Source organism: Mandrillus leucophaeus, unplaced genomic scaffold, assembly GCF_000951045.1.
Source record: "Mandrillus leucophaeus isolate KB7577 unplaced genomic scaffold, Mleu.le_1.0 Scaffold157, whole genome shotgun sequence".
Lineage (NCBI taxonomy): Eukaryota > Metazoa > Chordata > Mammalia > Primates > Cercopithecidae > Mandrillus > Mandrillus leucophaeus.
Window position 1 is genome coordinate 282,544 of NW_012101554.1, and position 12,398 is coordinate 294,941.

At 39.5% G+C, this 12,398-nt stretch overlaps 1 protein-coding gene across 1 annotated transcript in view; it reads right to left on the reverse strand.

Annotated features, from left to right (window-relative positions):
- The window catches only part of NFYB (nuclear transcription factor Y, beta), a 20,461-nt gene extending 8,063 nt beyond the window's left edge, over nt 1-12,398 (reverse strand). The window contains exons 1-4 of the mRNA XM_011975498.1: nt 12,237-12,398; nt 10,306-10,390; nt 3,255-3,348; nt 970-1,100 (exon numbers count right to left, since the gene is read on the reverse strand). Of these exons, the coding sequence (XP_011830888.1) occupies nt 970-1,100; nt 3,255-3,348; nt 10,306-10,311 (231 nt within the window). The 5' untranslated portion in view covers nt 10,312-10,390; nt 12,237-12,398. The remainder of the gene's footprint in view (nt 1-969; nt 1,101-3,254; nt 3,349-10,305; nt 10,391-12,236) is intronic.

Sequence of the window (12,398 nt, forward strand, 5' to 3'; positions counted from 1 at the left end):
GGAAAATTCTTATTACATCTATATCAGACCAATACGACCTAAATTTGCTGCAACATTATGCAAGTTACAGCTTCAGGCTGGGTACAGCGGTTCACGCCTGTAATCCCAGCACTTTGGGAGGCTGAGGTGTGTGGATCACCCGAGGTCAGGAGTTCGAGACCAGCCTGACCAACATGGAGAAACCCCGTCTCTACCAAAAATACAAAATTAGCCAAGCATGGTGGCACATGCCTGTAATCCCAGCTACTAGGGGAGGCTGAGGCAGGAGAATCGCGTGAACCTGGGAGGCAGAGGTTGCGATGAGCCGAGATTGCGCCATTGCACTCCAGCCTGGGCAACAAGAGTGAAACTCCGTCTCAAAAAAAAAAAAGTTACAGCTTCATACACCCAAACCTGATAGTTCTGACAACGTACCTATTTTTTAAAACAGTCGGGCCAGGCACGGTGGCTCGTGTCTATAATCCCAGCACTTTGGAAGGCCGAGGCAGGCGGATCACCTGAGGTCAAGAGTTCAAGACCAGCCTGACCAACATGGAAAAACCCCATTTCTAGTAAAAATACAAAATTAGCTGGGCATGGTGGTGCATGCCTGTAATCCCAGCTACTCGGGAGGCTGAGGCAAGGGAATTGCTTGAACCTGGGAGGCAAAGGTTGCAGTGAGCCGAGATTGTACCATTGCACTTCAGCCTGAGCAACAAGAGTGAAACTCTGTCTTTAAAAAAAAAAAAACAGTCTAAATTCTATTTTATCTGCCTCCAATAAGTGGGAGAGGGGAGAACATTTAGGGACATGACAGAATTGAAAATGGGACACCGTTCAGTAACTGTGTATGTAGACATGAAAGAAATATTTGATTTGCCGAAAGCCTGAATGATTGAAATCAACAGCTAACTGTACCCATGACCTATGAATTTATGTAGTTTCGTGTTTCCCTTGTAAAAACCTAGTTAAATTTCTCCTTTACGTTACCTTTCCCGTTTGAGGTATGGCATTTTTCATTATCCTAGCCACATTTGCTATTGGAAGATATATATCTTGTTCTCTGAAACTTTCTTTTGAACCATTTGTGTCCTCATGATCATTCATGCTGTCCTCAGTATCTAAAGAAATAAAAATATTTAGGTTTAAAGCTTCTTATTATTTCTATTTCAAGATAGAAAAAACTACCAAAAAGATCCACAGAATAAAATCATTCTGGTTCATCTCTTAACCCTTATTTAGGGATTAGGATAGCAAGTCTCTTCATAATTTCTACAGAGCCAGAACTGAACTTTTTTTATTAATTTCAGATTCACTGCCTAGAATGCTTTTTATCCTCTAATATATCCGCTAAAATCCTACTTGCCCATTCTCCAAAAATCTCAAATAACATCTCCATAGCACCTTCAAAAATGATCTTTTCATAAAATATAAGTGTTTCTCTATGCCTTTTCTCTTACAGTTTTAGAATTTTTATTATTCCTCATTTCTCCTATTAGATTTTTGCTACTTGATGTCATGAATCAGCTTTGTGTTTCCTACAGCTTGGTACAGCACCTTCCACAGAGTAGGTACTCATAAATATTTATTGCATGACTTACCTATAAAACTTACAGACTGTAACCTATGGCTATTTCAATATTACTAGATTAAGAGGTTGTATGTTTCTCCAAACCCAAGTTTATATAAACTCATTTATGTAAAAGCCTATATAAAACTTTTTTAAAGTTGATATAAAGTTGTCTTGTCTATATAAAGTTTATATAAAATTCTATAAAGAATAGAAAAATTAGACTTGAATATTACTGATCCAGTTGGATTACTAATGTAACTAGTTTTTGAACAAAGCTATAGCAGTGATCCAACTGTTCATACAAGTGACTTTGTGAATTATATAAATTTAGCTATAACTGAAGCTTGCGCAGTACCAATAACATCCTTTTATGACTAAATGCAGTATCCTGTAAGTAAACTGCCCACTCTTCATATGTACTAAGTAAGTAGGCACGGCACCTAAGTTGATTCAATTTACGTTTTTGTGTGTTTAAAATGATGTTATCAGAATTAATTTGTTTGAATATCTGTTTCAGGATGAAATTAATCCCTCTGGCAAGTTTCTTCTAAAAATATATCTCAATTTTTAAAAATTTTACAAATCAGGTCAGGCATGGTGGCTCATGACTATAATTCCAGCACTTTGGGAGACTGAAGCAGGTGGATCACCTGAGGTCATGAGTTCGAGACCAGCCTGACCAACATAGCAAAACCCTGTCTCTACTAAAAATAAAAAAAATTAGCTGGGCATAGTGGTGGGCGCCTGTAATCTCAGCTAATGGGCAGGCTGAGGCAGGAGAATCGCTTGAACCCAGGAGGTGGAGGCTGCAGTGAGCCAAGACTGTACCACTGCACTCTAGCCTGGGCGACAGAGCAAGACTCCATCTCAAAAAAAATTTTCTTCTTACAAATCAAAATGCCACAAAAGTAAATTATTTCTGATAGGCCAACATAACACTGTCGTTTTGGTTTTTTTTTTGGTTTTGTTTTTTTGAGACAGAGTCTCACTTTGTCACCCAGGCTGGAGTGTGCAGTGGTGCAAACACGGCTCACTGAAGCTTCTACCTCCCAGGTTCAAATGATTCTCCCACTTCAGCCCCCAGCCCCCTAAGTAGCTGGGACCACAGGTACATGCCACCAAGCCCAGCTAATTTTTTAATTTTTTTGTAGAGGTGGGGTTTCACCATGTTGCCCAGGCTGGTCTCGAACTCCTGAGCTCAAGTGATCTGCCCACCTTGCTGTCCCAAACTTCTGGGATTATAGGCATGAGCACCACACCGAGCCAACACTACCATTCCAATACCTGACATAGTTCAAAGTTAATACTGAATGAAAACCAAAAATAAAAGTGCAAGAAATACAATAGCTAGAAATTTAACTCACCCTCTAAATAATTATTTTAGTTACCCTATCAATTGATTATAAATTTCTCATATTTAACATTTAAACAGGAAGTCGGTAACAAATTTCAAAAGAAACTGTACAGGTTTTAGACAAGGTGTATTTTTATAGTAAAAATCTTTTCAAGGACTCATTCTTTTGAAGACTATTTCTAATAGAAATAGCATGGTACGCCTTTTTAGACTTTCTCATTGAACTGTAACACAAGACTGTAAATATTCCTATAAAGACAAAAGTAACCTAGAACACCGTATTAATTAAATGTCCACTTTCTAACTTGCTTCATCTTGTGAATTTGGTTCTAACTGTGGCTTGCTTACCATCATGAGGCTGTATAACATAATGACTTCCTCCAATATAGTCTGCAGAGATTCCTAGTTGAGAAGCATCTGTTGTAGAACTGTCACCATCCATCTATGAGGAGAAAAACAGGTTTTCAATACTTTTCAAAGTACTAACAAACGTAACAGATTCAACACTTATAAACTGTCACAGGATGATGGGTCAATTATACTTTTCATAGCCTTAAGCTTACTAAAAGAGAATTTGTATTTCTTTTTTAAAAAATTAATTATTTTTTTGAGACGGGGTCTTACTCTGTCGCCCAGGCTGGAGTGCAGTGGCATGATCACAGCTCACTGCAGCCTCAACCTCCCAGGCTGAAGCAATCCTCCCACCTCAGCCTCCAGAGTAGTTGTACTACAGGCATGCACCACCACGCCTAGCTAATTTTTTTGTATTTTTAGTAGAGATGGGGTTTTGCTATGTTGCCCAGGCTGGTTGGGAACTCCTGGGTTCAAGCAATTCGCCTACCTCAGCCTCCCAAAATGCTGAGATTACAGGCATCAGTCACCACAAACAAGCCTATATTTCTTGATTTGGAAACCTTCCCACAATTTGTCCAGGATTCAAGATTTTCCTATCCATCTTCCCTAAGTGATAAACAGAAGGCCAATAACGACAAGGAAATGAACCTAAACCATATGCCTCTTTCTTTTCAAGTGCATAATCTTCAAATATAGTACCACAGGCAACCCTGACTTACAACCTAATTTATCCCTGGAATGATGATCAGCTTAATAAAGCTGGACACAGTGTCACGCGCCTGTAGCCCCAGCTACTCAGGAGCTGAGGCAGGAGGACTGCTTGAGCTCAAGAGTTCCAGACCAGCCTGGTCAATGTAGTGAGAACCTGTCTCTTAAAAAAAAAAAAAATCAGCTTAAGTCATCAACTGGAATCTACCTGTATCCATCACTTCCAGCTCTCCAGCTAAACCCTGATTTTCCTTTTGCTCCTGCTGCAAACTTTCTTTGCCTTCTCATAGAAGTTCCAAAATAGACAATATCTCCGTTCAAACTGTTACTTGGTATAAGAAGCATGTGGATTCCCTGCACAATTCTGTACCTAGGCAAGCCAAAAGTACACCCATGTTTTGAATGAGCCCATAAACTCTTGATTCTAGTCAGAGGTTAATTTTCTCTCCCCATGCCAAGTCATGGTCAGGTGTGGCTCATGCCTGTAATCCCAGCACTTTGGGAAGCTGAGGTGGGAGGATCACTGGGGCCCACAAGTTCAAGATTAGCCTGGGCAACACAGTGAGACCCTGTCTCTAAAAAAATAAAAATTAAAAAATTAGCCAGGTGTTGTGGCATGTGCTTGTAGTCCTAGCTACTTGAGAGGTTGAGGTGAGAAGATCACTTGAGCCTAGGAGGTTGAGGCTGCAGTGAGCCGTGATCACGCCACTGCACTCCAGCCTCAGTGGCAGAGTGAGACCCTGTCTCAAAAAAAAGGAGGGGTCAAGAAGATCTGTGTATAAAGATAGGAAAATTACCTGCACAGACAAGAATAAGAGTTAAAATTCCTATTTTCAAAAAAGAAAGCCTGCTTAATTAATTTTGCTGAGAGCTAAAAGAATGCCAAGAGGGAAAGTCTGGAAAAAAGTAAATCATAAGCCCTGAACTGGCTCCATTCAATTTCACCAACATGGCAGATTCTAGAAGGCTTTCTATTTTGCAAATACTACTACTCAAAATAAGATATCCGTGAGAGAAAAAAATTTAAATGCATTATCTGAATAAAAAGTATAGCAAAAATCAAGTGTAATTCATATACACTTTCAGGCTGACAAAAAAGAGAAATTTGACCGTTCATTAAGGCCCAGGACCCAGTATAAACTTGATGTTATTAACTGTAAAATTTCAGTCCTTGTATAACACATGTCTTCTCCATCTCTGTTGGATTTTTATTTAATATTAAAATACTGGGCTAGTTTTCAGGTCTTCAATAACATGGCATTTCTTTCATACATCTGTTGACTGTGATGCCTAATATAACGGTAGATAGAGACACATTTCTGTAATTTATATAGTTGTTGTAAGGGGGTAGAAAATAGAATTCACAGACCTTTAATAATCTGTGAACACAGGGTACCTATTTGATACTTTTTAGTAGCCTCTAAGAAGTAAAAAACAAAGTCAGTGACCTGATTCTGACTCTCCTACCGATCCCCTGAAAATAAACATCCCTGCCAATTAAATGTATTTCCATATAAAATGTAAATAACAATACCACCCTCCCCATCTTAAACTAACACAAATGAATGTGAAACATTGCCCGAAAATCAAATGCTATTTTGATTCTAAAATGCTAACATACTAGGAGAGTATCCTTTAATAGACATGATGATGGATTTTTTTTATAGCCATAAAAGAATGGTCAATTATGATAGCTGTGAGTTGACTAGCTTTTACAATGACCTAAGGAAGATCAAGGTGCAGGAGACAGGACCAAAGTGGTTGTTTCAGAACCTACAATTGGAAACAAAACTTTGATTGGGGTGGGGAGGGCAGGCAGTGGGTTGGGAAGAATAACAGAAATTCTTTCCTGAACGAGTGTTTACATGATACCGTAAATCTTTTAAAATTGGCTATGAGCAAGACACTGTTCAAATAACCAAGCAGATCTGGAAGATGAATTAATTTAGAAATATAACACAAACAAAGGTATTAAAGGGAAAAAGTTTAAATCATATTATCTTATCATGCACTGGAATTAGCAACAAGATTATCATTTGGACTAACAGCATTAGCCTCTCTAAACCTCAGTCTTCTAAAAGTGAAGATACAAGTATTTCCTAGAGTTGTCAGAATTAAATAAAGACTAGAAAGCTGCTAAAGACAGTGTTTGGCACGCAGTGTACCCCACAGACATTCGATCTCATCCTCCCTCCTTTGAAGAGAAGCCGCACATCATCTGCTTAACTGTATGTGTCTTCGGTTCCACAAGTTTTAGCTTTCTATCATTTCACACCTTCTGTCTTCCTTTCCTCCATCATTCTACCATTAAAATCTTGCCCCAGACTTTAATCCCAGTGTTCTCTATCCTCCTTGAATCTTTCTGATTTATCCTTTCTGCAATTCAAAAACAAATGTTCTGTTCTTTAAAGCTCTATGGCACTTAGTGCCTTTCACTCAATAAATCAGCCTAATCTTTGATGCCTAGAATATGCCAGCCATTCGCCTATATATAAGAATGATGGGAAAAAACTTGCTAGATGCATCCCAAAGGTTTTTTCTAGGTCTAAAACATCCTATAAAAATGTATAAAACAGACTGTAGATTTTCAGTAAGCCAGCCAACAAATATTTACTGAGTGAGCGCTTAGTATTTACCAGGTCCACGCTATGTGCTGGTCACGTAGCTGTCAACAACAGACAAGGTCTCTGTCCTCAGCTTGCAGGACAAACGTTACATAACCTGGGAGGCAGAGCGAAGGGGTAGAGAACAGAGCCTGTTAGTCCTTCCAGGACACAGGCTCTGGAATCGAATCACCTAATTTGAATTCCCTGCCCCTTACCATGAGACCTTGAGCAAGCTGAATGAGAACAAGACTTAACCTCCCAGGGCTCCTGTACAGGTTAGGAGCTAATCCATGTAAAGACAGCATAGTACAATGGGCATACTCAGTAAGTGGTATATATAGCTATTAAAATAATTACAAATAATTAAGTAATTGCTAGTGCCAAGTACGAAGAAAAACAAAGATGTTCTGTTATGTGCTATGTGAGTTTACTCCAAAAGGGACCTCACTAGTCTGAGGGGTCAAGAAAGGCTATCTTAGGAAATGATATTGAAAATTAGACTGAAAGGTGAATAGAAATCAGTCAGACAAAAAGAAAGGTGTGAAACAAATGTTCCAGGCAGAGAAAACCAAGAAATACAGTACTGGTGGATTGGAAGGAGCTAAGGAGGGGCTAGATCAAGCAGTGTCCTGTGGACAAGAGGAAATCAAAGAAGAGTTTTAAGCAGAAGAGCACAAACCATATTTTAAAAAAAGATCCCTCTAGCTACAGTTCAGTACAGAAACCGACCTGGAGGGGAGCACAAACAGGCACAGAAGACCAGTGAGGACTATAATGCTGTAGTCAGGGCATGACTTCAGGCAAGATAATGATCATTTTAGCATCAGGTCCAGGCGAGAGCGCTGGAGATCAAGAGAAGCAGAACAACTAGACAGCTTTTTAGTAGGTGACTCAGTGATTGACTGATAGAGCTACAGAAAGACCAAGGATAATGCTGGGATTCTTGCAGCTGGAGAGACAGACAGCTGTCACCACAGAGAATGGGAGAGGAAAGGGAGGGGAGTGCTGGACAGCGTAGAGCCTAGCTGAAGCTAATGACCGTGAATTTACAGTGGTGCCAATATGTCCAGTGTGACACTTGAAAGGTCTGATACGAGAATACAAAAGAGAAAGTGTTGGATTTCACCCAGGTAATGAGGCTGGAAGAGCACAGCATGTAGGATAATGACAAGGGGACAATGATGAATCGTTAGACCCAAGGGAATGGATAAATATGGACAAAGAGTGGTTAAATCCCAATAAATTCATTTTAATGACTATTCTAATTATTTAGTTGAATTGACAGAATTAGTTTTGAAAATATGATGTGAAATAAACAGGTAGCGGGCTAAGCTAATAAATCTTTATTCTTTTTTTTGATGTAGCCGTACTTAAACTATGCTAATAATTTGTTCCACAAACAAATACTGCCCTCTTTAATGTTTATATTTATTGAACACTTTCTAAATACCTCATGCAATGTTCACAAGCCTGTGACGCAGGTGAGAAAACTGAGGTACATGAGGCTAATAATTTGCATGAGGTGACACAGTAAATGGGACTGAAATCCAGGGCCTCAGATGCCAACTACTCTCTACAGCATTCCTGCCTAGTTTTTCATGTAGTTCTTACACCTATTTCTTTAATTTGTCCCCTTTACATTCTAAGGCTACTGATTGTACGTTGAAAGCACTGAAATTAGCTTCTCAAACCAGGATAGTGTTTGTGAGATGGTAAAGAAGCGCACCCTGGACAACGGTGAGGAGCACTGGCTCTTAGGACCAATTCCATGGGTTTGAAGCTTGGCTCCCCGTTTATGAGTTCTCTTTGTGTTTTCAGCTTCCCCATTTTTAAAGTGATGTTACTATGAGGAAGCTATTGTATTAAAAAGTACTTAGCAAAGTGCAAGATACATAGTCAGAACTCGACAAATGTAATCTTAATACTGCCCCCTCAAATACGGTTCTCATTATTCTTCCAAGCAGAGATTCCTCTCTCTTAATTTACCCTTTTATCTGTTTTCTGGGTTACATTCCTTTTATCTCTCTGAGGATAAGAAATACAAAGATTCCTCTTCTCTGATGTATCTTCGATCCTCCTTACCAGCTCCTTCACTCTTCCTTAAACATGCTTAGTCTCCCTCACTAAGCACACAGAAGTACACAGAGATATGTAAAATCTTAATTCTGCCCCATACCCTTGCCTAGCTACCATTCTTGCCCTGACAGTTGTTAAGAAACCTCTTCATTCCTATTTAAACTCCTGAACATGTACTTTTTAACCCCAATCCAGAATGAAACCACTCTTCAAAGCTGCCAGTGATCTTGTCCTCATCCTACTTGACTGTTCTTTGTAGTGCTGGCTACTGCTGGCCACATATATTTATGCTTGGAATTCTCTCCTGCTCTGATTTCCAAAGCGATATTCTTTCCTCCCCACCCTAATTGTTAACATCACCCAAGGTTCTCCTTCTCTTTCTTCCCTTATCTTAATGAACTCACTAAGTATCACTTCTATGCTCATACATTCCAAATCTACAACCAATATCCTGCTTGCCACTCAAGCAACCCATGCCTGTACAGCATGTCTAATATCCCATCACTGCAAATTTAAGATATTGGGAAATGAAAGTCACCTTCCCCCATCCCCTGCAAGGGGGCAAGGAGGGAGATTTCCCTTTCCACTACCGTAATTCTGCTAAGAAGAATACCAGTCTTTCACGCTGCCCAGCTAAATATACCAGCATCATCTTGGGTTCTTCCATCTCCTTCAAGCTCTACCTCATCTATTACCTCTCTAAAAATGTCTCCTAGATATGCTTTCCCTTTCCTGTTTCCACTGGATTACTACCCCAGCCCATCTTAACATACTGTTGTAAGGCTAATCTCACCACAACACCACTTCTATACTCTTGAACCTATTCTCAAAGGTTCCTAAAGGCCTCCTGTGTCAAATCCAAACCTCATTTTCGTGACTTCACATGAGCAGATCGCACATTTAACCTAATCAAACTTGTTTCCTACTTTTCTCTATCTTCATGGTTAATAAAAATCTTTGTGCTAGAATGTGCTTTATTTAGGGATCGCTGAGTGCATTTCTTTCATTTTAGGAGTGAAGCAACCATGGCTGGCCCAAAGCTGTAACACGCCCGCCCCAGGTTAGAGATACAGTAGCACATCCAGAATTAAATATCCAGAAGGGACAAGTGCTTTCTCTTTCCTACATTATCCTTTGAGATCTACCCTGGACCATGCACCTCTACTCCCGATCCCCTAAACTTAAGCTGCCCATCCTGCCACCAGGCTTTTGCTTTTGGTGATACCCTTCACCAATCCACTCCCACCCTCTACTTCAAGGCTCAGTTCAAGGTCTGCAGGATCCCTCTGACATTCCCAAGTATCCAGGCCCATCACGCCTTTCTTCTTCCCACATCTACTGCACTTAAGAGTTAGCATTTTCCATTCTGGGCATAACTGTCCCCAAAGTATTCAATTAACTGGCTAAACAGACAGCCCCTTTACAGCCGGGACAGGTTACCCTGTAGCCTCAACAGCACTTAGGGACCCATGGGAAATAATATATGCAAGAAGATGAAAATAAGGAAGCAACAGGAATGAGCAGAGGTACTGTCTGACTAGACTTGAAACACATTCATTCTACCAGGCACCTCCAGTATAAATCTGTTATAATTTTATTTCCAGCCAATTACTATTCAAACCTAATTAACAACCAAAATGGTAAAACATACTTACTGTCATGAAATACTGTCAGAACCGTGTTGTCAGTGGTGCTGAAGAATACCTGTCTAAAAAGGTGTCTAATCTTTGTGATTTCAACCTAAAAGATAAACATCTATTAGGACCTAACATCTATCAGTAGTAAAAAACATAATAAATGTATCACTTACAGGCTTTTTTTCTCATAAAATTAAAGAGGGCATGTACAATTTTGACTACAATTCATAATCCATGGAGTGCATGGTATAAAATAGTATAAAAAGGCATCATCCAATAAATGTTTGTTGACTTGAAAGATTTATTTTGGAGAACTTACAAACAAGTTAATTCCATGGGGAAAGGAGAAAATGGATTTTCCAACATAATCCTGAATTTAGCCATATTCATCATAAACATTCATTACAATACACCAAATAGGGATCAAATTATATAATACGCAAGACGCCAAAAATTATACATCTAAATCACTTAAAACATTAACACCCAAGACGCAAATACACCCCTTATCAACTTAATTTTTTGGTGGCGGTTTTCTTACATGTTTCAGAGTAACATTTAGGCATTCTATCACTTAAAAGGAGGAAAAAATTATCTGAGAATATAATGCTTTCCAATTAAGAATCTCAGATTATACTGTAATGAAGATACATTCTGCACTGAGAGGATATCAAAAAAGCAACACAATCAAGACCCTTATTTATAATTTTGAAGCACCACCATTTTTGACTAAAATTGCATCGAAATAGCACTTCAGTCTCACTGTAAGGCATAAATAGCTGAACAAATTAGTATCAATTGCAGTGTTACAAGTTTCATTTCTCATTTGTTCCCTTCTCTTTTTCAAAGGAAACAATTAAATGGGTGAGGGGTAGGATGCCAAAACAAAAACACATCCTTTCAGTGTTAATTTTAAAGGGAGAAGACATACTGATACGCATCCAAGCATGAAATCTAGCACACAGCAGAAAAAATTGTAGCCACTGAATTGAATGTTTTTAATGCCACTAAAAGGGTCCAGGTAGCAAAGACTGCTTGACATTTGCTATAATATTAAAAGTAACTTATAATTTATTTTCAAATATTAATAGTATCCTCTAACCCCAAAACTGCTCAGAGAAGTCCTTCCTTGTAACGAGAAATGTTATTTTTTTAAAGGGTGTCTTTGAAAAAATAAGCCCTCAGAACACTTAAAATATGGGAGCTATATTTATGTATTTTGCTTGGAATGGGGGAGGGGGGTATGGACAGGGGAGTCACACCACACTCCCTCACCCAAATAGTTGATTCAGTATATATTTAGATTCAGTACATTAAAGAAAAACACGGCCACTTCATATGGTATATATTTTCTTAAGGGCAGGTTGATATATGTAAAAGCTCAAGGGAATGCATACATCTGTTTAATGTTTGAAGAAATGCAAATTTGTATCCAAGAAAAGCAGTAGTCCCTTCCTCCACCCTCCATTCTTTGGCATCAACAACCAGAGTTTTGCATCAATATACAGTAATCCTTAAATTAAGATACAAGAACAGCGCAGGGAAGGAATAATTTGCCTTTTAAGGAATTTTGGTTAAACTTTCAATACTTTACAAATAAAACCCCCACTGATTAGTGCCACTGATATTGATCCGTTTGCTTTCATCACTTTATGTTGCTGATTAGTTTCCATACTAAGAGAGATGAAACCACCCCAGTGATTTGTGGCACGAACCACGGAACTATGGGTCCATGCGGGTTAGTGGGATGCCATTTTTTTTAAAGGTCGCAGGCTACCTAACCTTGTTTAAATTATCCTGTTAGAGTGCTTTGAGCGAGATTATGATTTGTGGGTGCTCTGTAATTCTTTGTTCTCTAAGACTACCGTTCCTTAAGGCCCTGCATATCCTCCCGCCTCCCACCACTAATGATTAAAACCTTAGTCCAATCCAAAGGGCTTCCTTCCCACCTTCGGGGCAAGTCCTGGGACCGCAAGCCGCCAGATGGCTGCATTCTTTACGCGCAAACCAGACTGCGGGGAAGCCAAAGCCATGCCTTCCTCCCCACGCAGGTGCCTGGGTGGCCCCAGCCTCACGGCCCGGTCCGGGCGACCTGTCAGCCCTGCGAGTGC